The following is a 22,495-nucleotide window of genomic DNA, read 5'->3' as shown; positions in this document are numbered from 1 at the left end:
GTAGTCCCTGGGGAAGGGAGTTCAAGTTGAACCCTAACACTGCAGTTAGGCATGGTTTGAGTGTGCCAGGCAGGTCAGAAGCTGGGAAGCAGTGCTGGCTGGAGAAAGCAGCTGAAGGTGAGTGCTGCAGGGAGCAAGATGGGCTCCTGCAGGAAGTGGATGGATCTGTTTGAATATACCCCAGCTCTGGGAAGGAGGGCTGTGGGCTCCTCCTTCCAGGAAAGAGACTGAGATGAATCCAGACTCCTGACTCAGAGGAGCTTGAGTGAGAGCCAGAGTCTGGAGAAGGGAGAAGGCAAGTTGTTTGCATTGCATTACTTGTAGCAAAATGACAACAAATAGGAAAATTGCTTCATTAACAAGAAGGACGGTTAACTGCACCTATTTGTGCCTTGGGCAGTGCAGAACGTGCATGGTTTCTTGCAGAACTGTGGAAAACAACATCACTTTTAGGTGACTGAAACATTTCTGGTTTTAAAAAGGAACAGCCGGAGAAATGCCTGCCAATTGCTGTTACCAGCTGATAGGAGAAAATAAGATGCCACGGGAGATTTTGCTCAGGGAATTCTACACAATACCTACCTACAAAAATTAGGGTCATAGGCATACCTAGTCAAGCTCTTTCCTCTGGTAGCTGGACTTCTATTATTTGTTTTTGTTGAGGAGTTTCATTGGAAATAGAACATCTGCTTTTGTTCCACACCCCACCTCCCCACCAAATTACAGTTACTGGAGTTGGCCTAAAAATGGGAATATATTTCATGTACATTTTTGCCAAAAAATACCCCTCTTTTTCATTGATAATTGTGAAATTAAGCAAATGTCAGCTAGGTCTAACAGTTACGTTAATGGCCTGATCCTCTTCCACTAGTGTTCATGACCAAACTTTCGGAGAGCAGCATTAGCTCCCAAATGGTGAAACTAGCTTCCTCCCATGGTGAAACTAGCAAGAGTGGTTAGGGAACTAAGAGGAGGAAGGAGACTCTTAGGATTTCCTTGCTGTTTTTCTTCAATTGCTCGCCCAGGTGTTGGATGGGTTCTGAAACCCTCAGAAGGAACAAGGGTTCAGTTTGTCACATCTGGAATCCCCCCATGTTTATCCTTTGCATCAACTATAGAATCCCCGTGTCATCTTCCTTTTGGCTGAGAAGGACAATAGGTTATTAAATTAAGCCCAAATGTAGGGTGTGTGACTTCCCAAACTGCTTGGTGCGGGAATATCTTTCTCACTCACTATGTCATAGTGGAGTACACATGCTATAGAATCATAGAAATGTAGAACTGGAAGGGACCTTGATAGGTCATCTAGTCCAGTCCCCTGCACTGAGGCAGGGCTAAGTATTATCTAGATATCTCTGACAAGTGTTTGTCTAACCTGTTCTTAAAAGCCTCCAATGACAGAGATTCCACAACCTCCCGAGGTAATTTGTTCCAGTGCTTAACTACCTGAATAGTTAAGAAGTTTTTTCTAGTGTCTAACCTATATCTAGTGTCTAACCTACATCTTCCTTATTGCAATGTAAGCCCATAATGGGTATGTCTATACTACGAAATTAGTCGGCAGAGTGCGTCCTCAATACCATGGCTAGCATCGACTCACGGAGTGGTGCACTGTGGGTAGCTATCCCACAGTCTCCGCTGCCCATTGGAATTCTGGATTAAACTCCCAATGCCTGATGGGGCAAAAAAATTGTTGCGGGTGGTTTTGGGTACTTGTTGTCAGTCTCCCCTCCCTTCCTCCGTGAAAGCAATGGCAGACAATCATTTCGTGCCTTTTTTCCTGGGTTACCCGTGCAGTCGCCATAGCTTGACAAGCATGGAGCCCGCTCAGCTCACCGCTGCTGTTGTGAGCATAGTAAAGACCTCGCATATTATCCTGCAATATGTGCAGAACCTGGCCAGGAGCCACCAGCACGAGGACAATTGTGAGGAGGACATGGACACGGACGTTCCTGAAAGCACGAGATGTAGCAATTGGGACATCATGGTGGCAGTGGGGCAGGTTGATACAGTGGAACGCCTATTCTGGGCCTGGCAAACAAACATAGACTGGTGGGGATCACATAGTGTTGCAGGTATGGGATAATTCCCAGTGGCTGCAAAACTTTCACATGTGTAAGGCCACTTTCATGGAACTTTGTGAGTTGCTTTCCCCCACCCTGAAGCACAGGAATACCAAGATGAGAGCTGCCCTGACAGTTGAGAAGTGAGTAGTGATAGCCCTGTGGAAGCTTGCAATGCCTGACTGCTATGGTCAGTCGGGAATCAATTTGGAGTGGGCAAATCTACTGTGATCCAAGTAGCCAAGGCAATCACTAACCTTCTGCTAGCAAGGGTAGTGACTCTGGGAAATGTGCAGGTCATAGTGGATGGCTTTGCTGCAATGGGGTTCCTCAACTGTGATGGGGCGGTAGATGGAATGCATATCCCTATCTTGGCACCGGGCCACCTTGCCAACCAGTACGTAAACCACAAGGGGTACTTCTCTGTGGTGCTGCAAGCACTGGTGGATCACAAGGGACATTTCACTGACATCAACATGGGATGGCTGGGAAAGGTGCATGACACTCGTATCTTTAGTAACTCTGGGCTGTTTGAACAGCTGCAAGAAGGAACTTACTTCCCAGACCAGAAAATTACTGTTGGGGATGTTGAAATGCCAATAGTTATCCTTGGAGACCCAGCCTACCTCTTGCTCCCCAGGCTTATGAAGCCATACACAAGCAGGCTGGACAGTAGTAAGGAGCAGTTCAACTATAGGCTGAGCAAGTGCAGAATGGTGGTAGAATGTGTCTTTGGATGTTTAAAAGCTCACTGGCACTGTTTGCTGACTACGTTAGACCTCAGCGCAACCAATATGCCCATTGTTATTGCTGCTTGCTGTGTGCTCCATAATATCTGTGAGAGTAAGAGGGAGATGTTTATGGTGGGGTGGAAGGTTGAGGCAAATCGCCTGGTGGCCGATTTTGAGCAGCCAGACACCAAGGCGATTAGAAGAGCACAGCTAGGCGTGCTGCCCATCAGAGAGGCTTTGAAAACCAGTTTCATGATAGGCCAGGCTACAGTGTGACAGTTGTGTGTGTTTCTCCTTGTTGCAACCCCCCCCCCCCCACTTCAGTCACAGCTGGCAAAGGAAGTAAAGTCACCATTGTTTTGAAACTATGTATTCTTTCTTTATTAAATAAAAAAAATTGAAATAACTGACAAGGTAGCCCAGGTGGAGTGGGTGAGGAGGGGAGGAGGGAAGGACAAGGCCACATTGCTTATTGTAGCCACACTACAAATCAAAACCTTTCGAATGACAGCCTTCTGTTGCTTAGGCGATCCTCTGGAGTGGAGTGGCTGGGTGCCCGGAGCCTGCCTCCCTCCCCTCCTTCCTGCGTTCTTGGGCATCTGGGTGAGGAGGATATGGAACTTGGGGAGGAGGGCAGGCGGTTACTTGGGGAGGAGGGCAGGCTGCACATTTAACTGTACAACAGTGTGCATAATTTTCATTTAAGTTGGCTAGATAATATTTATTCAAGCCTAGACAACTGAAAAGTAGGGTAATTTGGTTGCTCAGGTTTAAGGAATAGATTACTACTGTATCCAGATGTGAGAAACAACAGACCAATGATTCTAGACCAAAAAAAGAAAAGGCGTCAGTTCCCAGTAACCCCCGCCCCTGATCATTACATTCACAGTAAATCTTTTGAATGTTGAAGTCAGTTTAAAGATTTGTAGTTTAAACTTTTGCCAACCCAGCTTTGCAAAAATTTTACCCCCAAATAAGCTTGAAAATGAATGTTGTCAAAATGCTGACTGCTCAAAAGAGCAGTGTTACAAAGCAAAGCTGTAAATCAGCCTTATTGGGAAAAACAAGGCCAAGAAGAAAGGAAGCAATAGGTCTCAGTATGGCTAGCACGGGGATTTGATGCCTGTTACAGTCTATACAGATTTTCAGCAACAGTTACTAAGCCAAAACACTAGACAGTCAGCAATAAAGAAATGCATGATCTGGCTTGCAAGGCTTTCTTCTCTCTACCTCTCCATTTCCCCCCAAGCTAAATGGGTTTTTCTCTGCTTTGACTTCATGAGAAACAGGTAATCTCCTTGACCCTGAAACTGCTTCTCTCTTTTTTTCTTTTGCTACTTTGCTTTTCTTTAGTTAGGGTGACTGATAGCCTTATGTTCAATTACCGCTTTGACACTTACTCTTCCTCCTCAGGGCAGCAGATTTAATTTATTGATTTATAGAAATATAGCAAATGGCCAATCAACTCACATGACAATAAGCAGACAGCTCATCTATATTTCAGATGTGTTGCCTACTAACAGTAGGATAGCAAAAGTATTAGTTATTACCTACATAGTTCTGTTGGTGTGCATAGTTACCATAATATAAATGGAGATGAACATTTCTGAATGGAAGTCACAAGCAAAACAGTGTAATTATGCGGTCACATTTTCAAAAATGGCTTCTAAAATGCAGGCTCTATTTTGTGTATGTCCAATTTTTCATCTATCAAAAGTTTGTACAAACAAAATGCCTTCATATGTGCCACTTTGGTACTGGGTATTAGATGTCCAACTACCTGATTTGTATGTACAAATGCAGTATCCCAAAAACCAGTGTTTTACTTGTGAAAAATCACTTGCCCAATTTTAGAGACAAGATGAAATCCCCTTAAAAAGGAACAGAATTTGGCTGTTACACGTAAATATCATCACCAAACTGTCAACTGGCTGTTCCTTTCATCTCACTGGTAATGAGCTATTTAATCTTTTATTTTTCCAGTGTTCACATTTTATAACATTTGCTTGTGAAATTCAAAGCAATAATCAAATATATTAAGATTAGAAAGGCGCAAGGAACACACCTTTGGTGAGAATTATCCTGTTACAGAAGACTGCAAACATTGTGGGGTTTCTCAGAACATTTAGAACTAGTTTTGAAGAAATGAAAATAATGTTTTTATAACAAACTAAATGAGCTAATATTATGGGTCATGGCGGGGGTGGGGGGAGTCTTAGTGCTGGATCCCTTAGAATGCCTCTTGGCTTTGCATTTCTCTCTAATGCTCCTTGGTTTTGTTCCCAAAGCTACATCTCTCTTTTTGTTCCAGGGATCAAGGAGAGGCTATTTGTGCTCCAGCTCCAACTGCTTCCTTTCCTCTAGTCCCTAGAGTTCTCTCTGTCCTGTATGGGTGACTATATTCCCTTATTTTTTTTCACTATTTGCTAGTCCTTTACCATTGAATGTCAATGTGAGTTAAGTGCCTAACTGCCCTTTGTGCCTTTGAAAATCTCCATATTGTGCCTGTGATGGGGTCCTTCCAGTCACAATGTCCTGCCCCTTCCCCATAGGGTCAGTGCAACATCCAGAACCATTTATAACTAGGCAATCCTTCGGTCAGCCTCTCAATCTGTTTTCCTCTTACCCACTACCAAAGACCTTCATGCTATAGTCAGGCCTTCAGAAGTAAACCACGCCACTTTACAAAGCCTTGCTGCTTCACTGGGGTCTTCTGACATCTTTCCTTCTTGTCTCACCAAATGTCTGCTCCCACCACCATGCCACATAGCGAAGGATGTAATATACTTCAGCCCGGGGTTTGGTTTTATACTTAGAATGGCTTGTTATTTAAAGTGGGGGTACATATGAGCCTTTATTGCTTGCTTTATGAGTTATGACTATTCCTAACTTTTGAAGATTGCATCTTAATCCCACTCTTCCTGTCACTTTGCCAAACAACGATGGACCTCACATTTCACTCCTCTTTCCAGCTTGTATCACTACTCTGGACAGACATATTTCATAGATATTGATTCCCACTTTTAGGCAGCCACACTTGCGTATGTTGGTATATATACATGTTAATTGACAGCACTGACTTAGTGTTTTAATAGCAACACGTGTAATTTACAGTGCAGTGGCCAGCATGGGGGCAAAGGAGCATGAACAGTACTGGAAATTGTAACTAACAACAATCTAGTTAAAACAACAGTCTTGGGTTTTTTGTCTGCTTTCTACCAGTCCAGAAATTGTGCAGAGTTCTCTTGTTAAATCTCCAACTATGCAACACTGAAAGATCCTTGGATACCGAAATTGCTGAGTACACACTAATGGTGCCACAGTGTCCTCGCTCTGTGCCAAAGCAAATTTCTGAGAGTTACGTAATTCTCCTCCCAAGATCTGAGTTAGGTAAAAATGTTCTGCACATTTGAGTTGCTGTAAGAGCATGTAATCTGCAGGGTCCTGGAGTTTATCAGAATTCCAATGGCAGACATCATGGCATCGGATTTCACAAAGCATTTCTTAGAGAGCATTAGCCAGGTTGGCTTGTAATGCTAATTCCCTCACTTATCGTCACTGCACTAGCTTCTACTTTTGATTTCTAAAAATATAGTTCAGCCTCGAATGAGGCACAAGATACTTCTTTCAGAGGGTAAGCAAAGCTTACAGAAGGTGAGGACCAAAGAATAACATTTGAATTTCACTGACGGTGATTTAAAAAAAGTCTGAAGTGCCCTCTTCAGAGGACCAAATAATTCCTTGAACGCCAAAGATCCCCATATTACAATATTCAGAATATTTTACTTCAGGAGTCTGAGCATATACTGTTCCTTTCAGACCTACCAACTCCAGCAATGGATCCCTAATGTCTTCAAGGAAGATTTTTTTCTCATTCATAAATTGTTATAATGCAGAGATCGGCAGTCTTTGGCATGCGGCCTGCCAGGGTAAGCCCCCTAGCAGGCCAGGGTGGTTTGTTTATCTGCTGCGTCCGCAGGTTTGGTTGATCTCAGCTCTCACTGGCCGTGGTTTGCCGCTTCAGGCCAATGGGGCCTGCGGGAAGTGGCGCCGCGGGCCGAGGGATGTGCTGGCTGCCGCTTCCCACAGCACCCGTTGGCCTGGAGCTGCAAAGCCCGGCCAGTGGATGCCGCGATCGTCCGAACCTGTGGACGTGGCAGGTAAACAAACCAGCCCGTGCCAAAGGTTCCTGATCCCTGTTATAATGTGTATAGCACACACAAATACAAACCATTCAAATAAACATTACAGATGGGCAATCAATATCCTCAGACTGCTGCCACTCAATGCTTATTCATTAAAACTGAGGTTAAACAGACACATCTTGTAGCATGCCATAATGGATTCTGGTGGATTGTGAGATCCAGAGATGGCCTGGATCCAGGCCCGCCTGTCCCCCATTCATGAAAAGTTCACCTATGGGACAGAGAGCAAGGTTATCTCAGCTGACGACTGTAATATTAGCCAGTTGGCATTTGTGGTGGATTAGGAGCGGGGGTCTTTCAAATGTCTCCATCAGCTTCTTCATTCGGAGACACCTTTTACTGGCTGCTAACAACTTATAGGGGACTTCTGATTAGCTGGTCTGGAGAATAAAAGTGGGATTTTCAGAAGTGCTCAGTATTGCTTCTTAATTGGAGTTTTACCATTGAATTCAATAAGAGCAGAATTAAAACAACAGTTAGTGCGTTTGAAAATCCCACCTCTTAAAGATAAATTTCCTCTTACACGTTTTTAAAAGATAATCTCAGGAGCCAAGTCATTGAGCATTTACAATTATGCAAAGTTTCAGCTCTTGTTTTCCTTGCAGGTCATCTCATTAACTTTAGATAATCTGTTTATTGGTGGGGGAGTGATATGGGCAGGGGAACATACAGACATTTACTGCTATTTAATCTTTCAACAAGCTTGCTTTTCTCTGTTTGCTGAGATCAGAAGATGGGATTTGGTTTAAACAAACACAGACTATGTTACTGTAGGCACCTTCCTCTCCCACTCAGGAATCAAAAGTGGTGTTTTATACACATCATAATCTCTTACCTAAGAGTACAGAGCAATCTTGACTGTTTAACTACTCTGTGTGGGAATCTACTGCTTCTCTCAGTGACTGCCTCCAATCTAAACACTGGTTTGTAAATTACACGCTTACACCCCTACTGCCTGGAACTTCTTCCCTGTCCAGTGCATCAGGTGCTTATTCCATGAAATCTTTCCCTGCTAATTCCCCATGCATAGAAGTATGTTTTATTTATTTACTTACACAAACAGGCCAAACTGCACTACCAAGTGCCCCGTGTCTGCCACATAACGTTTGTCTATTTGGGGCAGGAACCACGTCTTCTTCGTTTGTTCTGCACAGTGCCAGTTACTATGGTGTTCAGTAAACCAATCCTGAAGGCCTTATGCAGCTTTTACTTCATCCTTGCATAGGCAGATTTCCCACTGAGCAGAGTGACAACTTTCCCTGAGTAAGGATTCAAGGAGAGGAAGTATATTTATCGCTGATTGATTCTGTCAAGAAAGTCAGGTGGATGCTATGACTGGAGATGGAAGACAGCAGCGATACAAATTTATTGAATCATTACTTAAATGTTGAAGGGAGTTTATATAAAGGTTCTTCTCATTAAAGGAAGAAAAAATTGTATTCGCTTACTTTGACATTCGATACTCCAGGTTGGTGAAACGTGAGGTTAAGAATGTCATTTAAATCTTTTCCTCCTGCTGACTGATCTAGGCAGAACTACCTGATGCATAGCAGAATTTGGCAGGTATGTTCCAATAGTTTATTGGTTTCAATGGACTTTTAGGCCACAGCAGCATAAAAGGGCTGGATGGGGAAGGATCAGCAGTAAAATGGTTATTAGTAAAAGAAGTGATCAGGTTATATAATTAAAATGCCTTTCTGTAGTACAGGAGTGGCCAAACAGCGGCTCGCGAGCCGCTTGCAGCTCTTTTACAGTTAAAGTGCAGCTCATGGAGCCCCCTACATCCCTCCCCCCATTCTCTGCCTACCAGACTGGGGGAGGGATGGGAGCTTGGGACTTCTGCCCTGTGGTGGGGCTTCAGCCCCATGGGACATGACTGATGGGGTTTGGGGCTTCAGCCCTGCCAGGCATCTCCTGTGCGGCTGAAGCCTCAAGTTCCCCCTTCCCACAGGGCTGAAGCCCCGAGCCCCAGCAGGCATGCCTGGCTCTCAAACTTCTGAAGATTATTGTATGTGGCTTGGATGGTCAGTAAATTTGGCCACCCCTGGTAGTTAGATCATCTGACTGGGAGTGAGGATTCCAGGGTTCTAGTCCAAAAATTTAATGGATCTTAAGTGCTTTGCTGAATAGGGATGGTTTGAGTAATTTGGTGTGTTGGTGCTTATTAACCTACAGTGGCCATGCCCTTTAACTACTCCAGATCTGTGTCCATTGAGACTCCTGGAGGTCCAGAGCTGATCAGGGTGTAAGGGAATTAGGGAGAAGTTATACACCTAACTCACTGAAAGTCAGTGGGAGTTGGGCATCCTGCTCCCCTTAATACCTTTGAAATTCTCCCCCACCCCATATACACTTTACTCATAACCTCATCGTGTAGATTTGTCATTACACGTGTTCTGATTGCTAATAGGCTGCGTGCAGTTAAACAGATAGATGTATCAGTGTGTTAAAATAAAAGGCCAGACACAGAATGAAATCATTCCAGTCTCTATGAGAAATGCTTCTCCAAGAAGTTAAAAAATGAGAAAATAGTATGTTATCATGTGCCCACCTGCAGCAGAAATAATCCTCGGTCAGAGATGAGATGCATGGGATATATATATATATATATATATATATATATATCTATATATATATATATATATAAGGTGATACACAATCTGTGGTACATTGCTGTATGTGCATGCACCCAGCAAATCTCAAAGGGGTTACATTACCCCCAATCAGTCTCAGTTAAAATATATATATATATTAAAAAATATATAAAATCCTATGGTTACAAAGTTTAAAAGCCAGTAATGCAAGGAAACCAAGATCATGGGCTATACTCTGCTTTGTGGTTTTGAGGGAACCACGTCGCTCCAGAATTCCTGCCTTCAGCATGCCAAGCCATACATTTCAAAGAAGATCCAATTCACTGAGAACTGCGGTGAAAAAGACATTTCCACATGATTGATATTTACAATGTATACATTTTTGGAGGAAAAATAGTTTGTTTCCATACTCACTTCATTGCCCACGGTTAGCGGGTGTATTCTGATTGCTTTCCTCTGGAAAAGCCAATACACTGCTCTTGGGGGATCTGGTCCTACGAACTTTATATATGCTTAACTCCTGTAGAAGTTTGGGGTGGTTTCACATGTGGAGTTCCTACTGGATCTGGCTCTTCCTTTGTAACGTGCTTGAGTATAAAATACAGATAATTTTTCTTGAGCTTAACTGAGCGAATGTAGTATTGGTGAGAAGAGCCTGACTGACAATCCTGGGAGCTGAAATCCACCATCCACAGAACACTTACAGCCCAGACATCAGGAATACAAGCATCTCTGCCCTGAGCAACCAGTATGCCAAATCTGATATGGAAGGGTGGCTCACAGGATGAGAGAGAATTCCAGACCTTCTATTGAGTCCTTGACCTCCTTAGTTCAGTTGCTGACACAGTTACGAATGTCTGCTACTTGTGATTTCTGTGATGTAGATATTCGGACTGAGACCACCAAACATAACATCATTATCAAGTCAGGTAACCCACAAGGAAATCCCCTCTGTCTTCTATACCACCCTTCCTGTATCTTATACATATATATACATTTTAGAAGCTGTTTACATAATGTCACAGTCTATTATCCAAAACCCTGTATACAACACCATTACCAACAGCAGTACATGCAGTCTCAGCCAAAGATGGTTATGTTTGGGAAATTATTTTAAGTAAGAAAATTCACAACTTGGCAATTTTATAGTTTTAGAAGGATTTAAAGAAATCTACAAATCTGAGGTGGCTTCCAAAGACATTAACTTGTGCTGGATTTTCCAGGTAATGCCCTGGACTAAGCTCAAATAGTCCTAGAACATCCACGTAATTAAATAATAGAAAGTATCTAGTCTTGTAAAATAAAAGGCCAGATTAATTAATTCAGAACCTTTAAATAAAACCAAACTAGTTAGGACATTTGATTAGGGTCACCAAAAATTAGAAGAGAATCTCTCAAATTCTAATGAATAGTACAGCTTCCTCTCATAGGTTTTTCATATCTCTGATTGAGTCATCTGGATCTACCCCACTCAATGCCCAGAATCCTTCAGACATCAAATGAGGCTGGCCCTCTCCCAGATGTGCAGCCAGCCCCCCAAAGGGTCCAGAAACTGTACATATGCACAGTTAGTCTGTCTCACAGTCCCAGAAACCCCTGTTGCATCCACAGTGATTCTCTTGACATTCTTCTCTCTAGACAGAATGGAAACTTGTGCAGAAGGATTTTCAGCAGGAAGGTATGGGGAAGACACAGAGAGGAATGGGGCTTATGGGTGAAGGTGTTATAGTTAAGCCAGAATTGTAGTGGGTTTAAGAAAAGAAACAGTAAAAGTAATTTGGGTTTGAAAGAGAGGGATGGATCAATAGCTACTAATGGATAGGAGGAGAGGCATGCAGGGCATAGTTTATATAGACAAGGAACTAATAAGATACCTACCAGGCATCATCATAGTCATTTTACGTGCATGTTGTATCCTTCTCTCCAACCTTCTGTAAGTTCTTCTGGGTAGAGGCCATGGCTTCCTATATTTCTGTACAGTACATAGCACATTTCTGGTTGCTTCTGTAAAACAGCTAATTAATAAGACTTAGTCTATACTTAAAAGCTATCTCAATATAGCTACAGCTCTTGGGGGGGAAGGGGAGGAAATTCACACACACCCAGTGCTGTAGCTATGCCGATCTAACCCCTGGTATAGACATGGCTAGATTGACAGAACAATGCTTCTGTCAACCTATCTATCATTTCTCGGGGAGGTGGAGTTCCTCCAGCAATGGAAATGCCTCTTTTGTCACAATAAGAAGTGTCACAATAAGCATAGCTACAGCACCATAGTAGTGGTGCCGTACTGTAGATGTGACTTAAATCTGCAGAATCTCACTTTTTGGTTACAATCTTTTTCAGTCAAAGAGGAAATCCAATTGGAGCCTATTAATGTTGCTCCTTAACTGATGGTGAAGTGAGACTGTGGGTCAATTTCAGCCCTAAAATAAGTGAACACAATTCATTTGTACTCTGTAAAACTTGTTTACACCTGGGCAAAATTTGCCCCACCGTCACCACCAGCTGCTGACCCTGGTACCTATACAGCGTTTTGGATCAGGGAACAATAAATTAGGAAGATCAAAACCTATTTTTTGGTTAGGCAGTGCAGTGAGCTGCCTCTAGGTAACCAGTTGGCCCAATGGAAATACACTTTGATCAGAATCATCCTTCCTTCCCAATAAAGCCTACAGTCACCTCTTGCCTAACCAGTTCTCTAAAAGTGTGGCAGTTGCCACAGCTTGAAATATAACCTCTATATATTTGTAATAGCATTAAATCAAATATGTAGCTGCTGTTTTGTTGAAATAATAAAAGAACATCAGTGGTTTATCCTTCCATTAGACTTCAGTGGCTGCAAAACAATTAAGATTGTACAAGCCAACTGTCTGCTTTTCTCTGCTCGTGTTGATTTCTCATGCATAAGCCATCAGTGTTAAGGTCTGTTTGTGTGACATGGACTTTATAGTGCCATATACAAACGAAAGAAGCTTATTCTTGGATCTGATTGAGAGGCTTGATTAGTATTAGGTTTATAATTCAGAAATAACATGAGTGTTTTTTCACATTGATTGTTTCCTTTGGACCTTTGTCATGCACTGTAAAATGTGCATGGAATGCAGCTGTTTCAAGAATCAACAGTTTCTAATCTGTTCATTCTCTACAATCCTGATGGGTCTGGGGTTGACTCCCATCAGTGAAGTCACAGCACAAGGCCTGCAGTACTTGACTACATGATAAAGGGTGAGATTTTTAAAATCACTCATCGTTGGCCTAACTCTTCCTATTGAGATCAATGGAAATTTACTATGGGAGCTGAGTTAGGCCAATGCTGAGCATGTTTGAAAATGCCAAAATGTTGCTTGCAAATATGCAAACAAACTTCAGCTAGACTCGGACTACAATATTTGCATCTGATCTTTCCTAAAGTTTAGAGGTGTTCTGAACCCATATGGGCCCGCCGCTGAAGCATACAAGATTTCATTGTGGTTAAATCAGTTTCTCTCCATTGTTGTATCTGAAGAGACATTTAAGTGAATGTTTCTGGGGTTTGTTTGTACATTTTAAAGCTTTTGTGCGGATTGATTGTGATTCAGGATAGGGACAGCTCTCATTCAATCGTCTCTATGCTGCCCCACCAGTGTATGTCAAATCTGACCTGAAGGCAATCCCTCCGGCCGGCGGCCATGAAAGGGAATGCAAGCTCCATGGCCTATTCCATCCTTTGCCTCTCCTGAGGCTGCCAACAGGTGCAGATTGTTCTGGTGTGTTTTTTAATTTGGACATAATAGGCACTGCACTGAGATCACTAAAGTCCTCTCTGCGGCCACCAAACAGCTGTCAGATAGTAACGTTTAGTCACTGTGTGTCTGGACTAGATTGAACCTGGCAGATTAGAGATGAAAAGGCTCTGCTGTTACTAATTGCCCGAGCCAGGCAATCCCTCCAGTTTCCATTTGCACTTGGGGGATAAATTACAGCAGGTCCCTACACGGGAAGGCACAGGGCCAAACACAGATGTGTAACCCCTGCATTCAGGAGAGTGCAGGGACCATTCCCTCCCGATTCCACTAGGAACACCTGGCATGCTGGAGAGGGCCAGGGAAGGGGCTGCATAATTCCCCCTCCCCTCCGCACACACACACACACACACACACAGCCAGTGGAGTAGACTGACCACTTGCAGACAAGTGAACTACATCCTGTGAAGGTGCCCAAGTCCTGTGGTTCTGGCAGGGGCGGCTCCAGGCCCCAGCACGCCAAGCGCGTGCTTGGGGCGGCAAGCCGCGGGGAGCACTCTGCCGGCGCCACGAGGGCGGCAGGCAGGCTGCCTACCATGGCTCGCCTGCAGAGGGTCCACTGGTCCCGCGGCTTCGGCGGACCTCCTGCAGGCGTGCCATGGCGTGCCAAAGACTAATAGCTTTTATGGAATCAGGCAAACCGCTGGAGGCAGCCTGCCTGCCGTGCTTGGGGCAGCAAAATCCCTAGAGCCGCCCCTGGGTTCTGGAGCCTTCTAAGTAGCTACACAGAGAGTAGTAGTGAGCATGCTGTCTGCCTAATCAGGAAGTATAGGAGGCATTCTGGGAAGAGTGCCTTCCAGTGTTTCCCTTGGCATTCCCAACTCAGAGCTGTGTCCTATAGGCCCAGCTGAGCTCCAAATCAAGGTCCAAATCTGAAACCCTTACTCACTCTGAATGGCACTTACTCACACACCTCATCAATGGGAATTGCAAAAATCAGACCCCTAGAGAGCAGCAGAACATTTTTTAGATTCACTCTTAAAAATGTGTTTCAGAGTAGCAGCCGTGTTAGTCTGTATCCGCAAAAAGAACAAGAGTACTTGTGGCACCTTAGAGACTAAACAAATTTATTTCAGCATAAGCTTTCGTGGGCTACAGCTCACTTCTTCGGATGCATAGAATGGAACACACAGACAGGAGATATTTATACATACAGAGAACATGAAAAGGTGGAAGTACGCATACCAACTGTAAGAGTCCAATCAACTGAGATGAGCTATCATCAGCAGGAGAAAAAAAACCTTTGAAGTGATAATTGAGATGATCCATAGAAGGTGTGAAGAGAACTTAACATAGGGAAATAGATTCAATTAGTGTAATGACTCAACCATTCCCAGTCTCTGTTTAAACCTAAGTTAATTGTATCTAATTTGCATATTAATTCGAGTTCAGCAGTCTCTCTTTGGAGTCTGTTTTTGAAGTTTTTTTGTTGCAGAATTGCCACCTTCAAGTCTGTCACTGAGTGGTTAGAGAGGTTGAAGTGTTCTCCTACTGGTTTTTGAATGTTATGATTCCTGATGTCAGATTTGTGTCTATTTATTCTTTTGCGTAGAGTCTTTTCTAATACTAGTGATTCTGCAGTTTTATTTCCTCTTGCATGATCAATGTAGCTCAGTTCCAACTTGGCCAAAGCACCCACCTCTGGCATCAGTTAAATATTTACATTCCCCCATTTTTATATAAATTGTGCTCTCTTAGCATACGCTTACAGTATATCCTTGTATTTCAAACCTCTTTATAAATTTGGCTGTTTGTACATGAATCAGCGTCAACCAATGTAAAATCCTAGGTGAGAGGTTGAGGCCATCAAATGTGCAACATATACTGCTTTGTCATAAGCAGGCAATAAGTCCTACTGAAATGTACGCCTTGTACCAAAAGAATATGGTATAAAATAGAGTGTGTTTACACTAGGGAAACTTCTGTGTATTTAAGCTGTAATTGTTTCAGGACCATTCATTAATTCATGAGCTGACATGGGTACGTTTTTTTTCCCCTCCGCTACAAAAATAATCATTATGCTGGAAAAAAAATGAATTTGAACATGGAAAATATTTATTGTAATTTTCTTCACAAATTAGCAGAGAATCTGTTTGTAGATCAGCTGTAGCCCTGTCCACCTCAATCATCTGTGGTCCCTCAAGCTCTGAAACTCAATGAGCTACAGTATTCTACATTTGGGGTGAGGGGAATAATTTCTTGTTTATCTTCCCTATAATTGGCTAGGATTTCTTTTAATTTTTTTGTGGGCAAATTTAATGCCGTGGTGCTGACATGAGCCGGAGACAGTGCAAGTAGGCGCAAAGCACAGTTCCGTCAATGCACTTCAGCCTTGGCCTGCAGGCATACTTTCTTTTCCAATCCTGGACCTCTCCTCCGCAAACACTGCTAATTGTATCAAAGGGTGCACTGGTTTTATCAGGTGGGCAAATTGGGACTTTTCTAGGGTGACCAGATAGAAAGTGTGAAAAATTGGGATGGGGGTGGGGGGTTATAGGCACCTACATAAGAAAAAGCCCTGAATATCAGGACTGTCCCTATAAAATCGGGACATCTGGTCACCCTAGACTTTTCAGATGTTAAGACAGCAGAGTGACAAATGGCTGCATCAGGAACCAAAAAGGGTGGTGGTAGGGGAGGGGAACAAATCTTTTATTTAAAATAATAAGCAAAACACTCATCGGTACATATTGAGTATGGCCTGATGTCAGTTTCAGACTAGATGTGAATTGTAGGGGAGTAATTTCACCCCTCTGAAATGGACTCCAGCCCATATCTAATATGAACTGATGGATGTTTTGCCTATTTTAAATAAAGGGTTTGTCCCAAAGGTGTACCTCATAGGAGCTGGTGGCAGGGCATTGTCAGTGATGGGTCCATGGTTCAGAAATTCACGCCTGCCAGAAATGTATTGAAGTGTGATTGTAGACATGCACACAGTTCAAGTCTACCAAGACTCATTGGTGAGCTCTGAAATCATAGGCACTTGGACAATTGGCACATTTCTTTTCTCTTTTCCCTGTCTTTAAAGCTGTGGGCTGCCGGAGAATGGGGCATTTTGCTATGAAGTGGAAATGTTAATGGCCCCAATGTAAGCAGTGCACCCAAGTTCCACAGTCATTGTGACTCGTAAATTCATATAACATAAATCCATAAAGATAACCTGTAATTAATAACCCTAATGAAAAGCATGTATTAGCTCAGTATTTAGGATCACAGGAGTAGAGCACTTAGAGATAGAAAAGACCTGTTAAATGATTGGTAGGTACGTCCTCCTCCCAGGGAGTGATCTAGTGCCCCTGACAGAACATATGTTCAGTATTAAACTGATACTACATTTGACCTTAACCAAAGACCACGTTACTAAAAATATCTAAAGTAAATGATGATATATACATGCCATAAACAAATCTGCTGAAATACATCAAGGTACTTCTACAGTTATGAGTATTGTGTATGCAGCAGTTACAACTGATTTTCTCCGATTGCTAAATAACTGACTGAATATACCCTGACTAATAGCTTTTATGGAATCAGGTTTTAAAAAAAAACAAACAGATTTTTTTAGCTGCATGGCCTCATCCAGCAGGTAAAACTTCCAGGACAGGTGTTCCTGGGGTCATATTAAGTGCAGTGGGCCAAATTCTGCCTTTACAGTCCATCGTGGGGCCAAATTCTCCAGTGTAACTCCATGAAAGTCATAAAGAATGAGAAAGCAGACCTGCAAGCAATTAGGCCGGGGTGTTAAGTGCGTTCAGCACATTGGTTTCCTGCACATAGTCCCCAGGACAGACAATTTTGTGATGCATCATCATAAACAAACACTACAATTCATCCGTCACCCAAAACAGTAGCTTTAGGCATTAGTGATGGTTGACTGTAAAGGTTCATAGGTAGAAAGGTTGCTTATTGTATACATAATCACGACAGGTCCAGTGGCACTGATAAGATGCTCTGATAGATTTAATCTGATGTGTAAATGGAAGTTTGTAACAATTAGCCGTACTGCACTACATTAGAACATCTTGTTGTTCTTCTGGTTTTAAGTGTGTTCTCTTGATTATATTTATATTAGAAATATACAGAGCTGGAAACATAAATATCTGTTGAAAGGTTTCCCTATGTAAAGTTAGTTATTGATATACCCCACACATACACAGCAGGTAAGTAATAGATAGATATGTTAAACATTTTAAATATTAGCATTTTGAGCAAAATTAACCATTTGAAAGCTTCCAGACACCACTGTCACATCATATATTTTCCTGTCTGGCCAAAATTATATGAATGTCTTGAGTGGTTCTTGAATCCTATTAACTTAAACATTTCTTTTCTAACGACATTTGCTAGATGGAGGTATGGATCCTAGGGCAATGATACCCTTTCAGGACAATAGTTGCCAGCTCTTCAGTAGGGCTAGTAAAGCATATCTGTTAAGACTTGCTTGTGCAGGACTTTGGCTAAACAAGCATTTCTGCTTAGTTCAACAACAGCATAGGAACCAGATGGGAAAAGGGGAGCTACTGTAACTTTGACATTTTGCAGAGAAATGTTGTGGTTCTAAATAGCTCTTCAGCTCAGGTCTGTTCACATCCAGTAGAGAATTATATGGGACTTGTATGCTTTTCTCTTTCAGAATGTTTAAAGGGACACGATCGAGGTTAGCAGGCACCCAAGTATGTACATGGAAGGTAGCAGGGGTGGCATGTTTGTAGAAATTTTGGTGGTGCCTAGAACCTGCCCCTGCCCAAACTCCGCTCCCCCCAGACTCGACCCCACCACCTGCCCAAAGCTCTGGAAAGGAGTTTGGGTGAGGGAGGAGGTCTGGGGTGCAGGGCCTAGGCTGGGGCATGGGATTGGGGTGCAGGCTCTGGGAGGGAGTTTGGGGATGGGAGCGGTGCAGAGGGATGGGGTGCAGGGGTGAGGGCTGTGGGGTGTGGCTGCAGATGAGGTGTTTGGAGTGCTGGAGGGGCTCAGGGCTAGGGTACAGGGTTGAGGGTCTGGTGGGGGGAGGTGAAAGCCCCAAATTTTGGTGGAGCTGAGCTCTGAATATTGCTGGTGCCCGGGCACCACATGGTATGGAACTCGCCGCCTATTGAAGGTAGAGCCTTTTGCCGTGAAACAACTTACTTTTTAAAGATTAACTTTGCTATAGATGAGGTTTGCTGCATATTTGCATACGAGAGTGCACAATGGAAAGGGGTGGGTGGGAGAGCATGTGCCAGAGGAGCACAGGGATGCCCTCCCTCCCATTGGCCAGCCAGCCAGGAGGAGGAGAACTGATTGGTCCCTTGCTCTCCCCCTTTCATTAATTTAAACCATAGCCAAGACCATGAAGGCCAGGCTGGGTGTCTTCCTTAGTTATCTCTCTGCCATCTCCTTTTCTGTCTTTCTGCATTCCCTTCACACCCTCTTATAGATGCAGAAACTAAGGCACAGCACAGAAAGGGCTAATTAATTTGGTCACAGAGGCAGAGCCAGGGGTAGAACCTGGAGTAATTTGTGGTGTTTTCTTTCTAATGGACCAGTCCGTCCACACCCACTCAGTGGGCCTACTCATGATATTGAGCACTACTGTGTGAGTAGTTGTTGCTCATGACAAGAGAAAGGGAGGAGTGTGTGTGTGTGGCGGGGGTAACCCTGTGGTTTGAGTTCAGAAGCAGATTTATTTAATGTGCAAAGTTTAATTGATCACAAAGGCTCTTGCAGGGTTGACTTGTGTGAAATTCAGTCTACACACATGCAATATATTAATCAAATCAGACGTTAGCCAGCTTCTCTACAGGGAGTATATTTGAACACACCTTACTTGGCTTCCTATCAAGTGTGTATCTGACTGTAGTGATATCCCATTAACCAAGACCAATATTTTAATGAAAGTAAAGGTTTTAGCAGATATTTATCTTCATATATAAAGGTAGATTTCTTCACTAATTTGAAATGATTGCATTCATAAATAAAATCTTAATGGTATAGTGGTTCTTTCAAATGATCATAATCCATTGGTTGGCTTTTAATAAAAAATCAGCTGTTGATATAGTTAAGATTTAAAGCAGGATATAAGAAACAAGAATTTTAAATACTGAGATCCGATAATGGAGGATTCATTTTTAAACTCTCCTTTCCATGTACAAATGCTGAATACTTTTTTTTAAATGGAAAGAGTGAGTGCACTAAGGCAGTTCGATACCCCAGACATATACCAGTATGTATTTTTCTCACATAACATGTTATGCACATTTCTCAGCATAACATCTTTGATTCAAAATCCAAGTGAGAATCCTATGTATGTGATGGGACTATTCAATTCTAGAAAATCTTTAATATAATCCAACGTATACCTCAGGAACCTCAAATTCAGACAAATACATGTCAGAGGAGCCTACGCTCTATTAATGATGGTGATAATATAATCATAAAAATATGTGTAACCTGGTGTACTGTAAAATCCCAAACCTGTAAAGACGTAAAATCCTGCATAACTTTGTGAATAGAAATAGTCATTGTGTAAAGTTGAACGTGTGCTTAAGTGTTTTCAAGACTGAGGCTAAATCCATACACCCTTATCTGCATGCATACCCTTCTGGGCCCAGATCGCATGAAGGCTGCAAGAGTGGTTGTATGCATCTTAGTGGTTCATTTGAGCTTGGTGGGAATACTCACCTGCACAGGGCCACCCAGAGGATTCAGGGGGCCTGGGGTCTTCAGCGGGGCCCCGGCTGCCAAATTGCTGCTGAAGACCCGGCACTTCAGCGGTGGGTCCCAGGGCGGAAGGACCCCCTGCTGCAGGTCTTCGGGGCACTTTGGCGGCAGGTCCCAGAGAGGAAGGATCCCCTGCTGCCGAATTGCTGCCGAATTGCTGCCGAAGACCCGGAGCAGAAGAAGCTCCGGGGGCCTGGGCCCCGCGAGAGTTTTCCGGGGCTCCCGGAGTGAGTGAAGGACCCCCCTCCAGGGGCCCCGAAAAACTCTCGTGGGGGCCCCTGCAGGGCCCGGGGCCTGGGGCAAATTGCCCCACCTGCCCCCCCCCGCTGGGTGGCCCTGCACCTGCATATGTTTTTGTGAGATCTCGCAAATTTCTGGAGCCAGCTATGTCTATGAAAATATTAAAATAACTGAGTGGTTACTGATTTCATTGTCCCCAGACTCCCGTATGTTCTTTTCTCCATTTCAGACACTCCAGGAAAGTTTTCAGTACCTGGGAATCCAGATAATTTCTCAGATCTCGAGTATGTTAAGGCCCAGTTATTCCCTGATCACTTATAGATAAAGATAGATTTAGAGGATTGGCTTTTCCTACTGATTCTGTGGATTAAACTGAACTAGATGGAAGTAGTTCCCAGACTACTTTATTTATTTCAGCCCATCCCAGGAAATACTTCTACAAAGGAATCTTCTGGCTTCCATCAAGAGTTTTCTAAATATATTTGGAGAGGAGAGAAAGCCAGGATCCAGATTAACAAACTTTGGTTAAGGAACAAGAGTGGAGAAGGCCACTCATTCCTAATCTAATATTTTTAATGGTTCCGCATCTGGAAGCATACTACCTGGATAGGTGGACCAGGCGGAACAGGAAGTAATTGTGACAGGAAGAGCAGGTTTGTCCTTAGGTAGCTTTGATCAGTCTCCCATTCATGACTCAGGCTATTTCTACTCTAGCACTTTCATCGGTACAACTTATGTTGCTCAGGAGTGTGAAAAAACACCTCCATGAGCAAGAGAAATTACACTGACAGAAGCACCGATGTGGACAGCGCTATGTTGGTGGAAGAGATTCTTCCGCCGATGTAACTATCACTGCTCATAGGAGGTGGTTTAATTATGTCAACGGGAGAGCTCTCTCCCATCAGCATAGAGCAGCTACACGAGCGATCTTACAGCAGCACAGCTGCATCGCTAGTGTAAACATGGCCTCAGTTACCTCCTTCCATTAGAAACTGGCTGGCAGCACATCTTTGAAATTTGGCCTACAGCTTAAAACATCCTGTGTTTTGCAAGGTGGGGGCTAGATATCTCTCCTCCCACCTTGATTTACAGCAACCCTGGCTTCCCCAGTCAGACCTTTGAGTGGTGTATTCCACCATGTCTTATGGAATATTTTCTTAGCTACATTTTTTTTTATGTATGTACTAAATGGTTGTGTATTCCCACCACATGTAGCTGCTCTGCATGTTCCTTTCCTTCAGGTACAATATTTACTTTAAACAGTAGTAATATTTTGCTCATAAATAGCATAGCAATTTTATTCCTGGGCTATTGAAGCATTTTACACTGACCCAGGAAGCAAAAGACCCAAGAGGCAGAAATGTCTTTTAAAATTTGCCTTACAGTGAAGCCTGTGCTGAGCAACCACCCAAGAGACGAGCTAAAACATGTTAAAGGTCAAACAAGATTATCCTTTGGAGAGAGCCTAGCACTGCTGACTTTACACTACTCACTTGTCACCATAGACAGACAGGCCAAGTGACACACACCTTGCAGATGGTATATGAAAGATTGGTCAGTGGATTCGCCCTCACCCAGTACCCTGGGGGAACATAAATTAACCTGTAAGCCAGCTGCCCATGAGTTCTTGTCCAAAAATTTTTTTTATTCCTACTTTGAGTGAGGCAAGTATTGTTCACCCATTGTACAGATTAGAAATTGAGTGGTCACACTAGATCATCCTGGGAATAGAACTCCACCCTGTAATATAGTAGACTCAAGTCATATTCATTCAATCATACTGCATTTTAAAAGGAATGGGCCAAATTATGTGCTAGTGTAGTCCATGCTAACACAGAGTGGCTGGGCCACATATAGACGTTTGAGTTCACTGCTGTCTCTGTGGTGGTGAGTCTGGTTCCTTAGCTCAAGTGGTAAAAGCCCATGCTTTAAGACCGTGTTTCCAGGTGCAGTCCCTGCAGACAAACTAAACCGGGTATTGTTACACTTGGCTGTTCTGTCTCTGACCCCTGGACTGCTCTGTTCCCAGACGCCGAAACAGAATGCTGATTCATAGATTCCAGTGCCTGAAGGGACCATAGTGAGCATCTAGTCTGATGTCCTGTATATCGCAGGCCATAAAACTTCCCCACAATAATTCCTAGAGGAGTATCTTTTAGAAAAACATCCAATCTT

At 43.2% G+C, this 22,495-nt stretch overlaps 1 protein-coding gene across 3 annotated transcripts in view; it reads left to right on the top strand.

Annotated features, from left to right (window-relative positions):
- ROR1 (receptor tyrosine kinase like orphan receptor 1) overlaps positions 1–22,495 on the top strand; it is a 240,878-nt gene that overhangs the window by 133,361 nt on the left and 85,022 nt on the right. Inside the window, exon 1 of one of the 3 annotated variants that reach the window (XM_039486400.1) lies at positions 5,168–5,186. The exons of the other annotated variants lie outside the window; for them this stretch is intronic. Coding sequence (XP_039342334.1) covers positions 5,183–5,186 — 4 coding nt within the window. The 5' untranslated portion in view covers positions 5,168–5,182. Of the gene's footprint in view, positions 1–5,167; positions 5,187–22,495 lie in introns of those variants that run through there. 3 annotated transcript variants of the gene reach the window in all.

The sequence above is a fragment of the Mauremys reevesii genome, linkage group 8 (assembly GCF_016161935.1).
Source record: "Mauremys reevesii isolate NIE-2019 linkage group 8, ASM1616193v1, whole genome shotgun sequence".
Taxonomy (NCBI): domain Eukaryota; kingdom Metazoa; phylum Chordata; order Testudines; family Geoemydidae; genus Mauremys; species Mauremys reevesii.
This window is presented reverse-complemented; position numbering and strand designations above follow the sequence as displayed.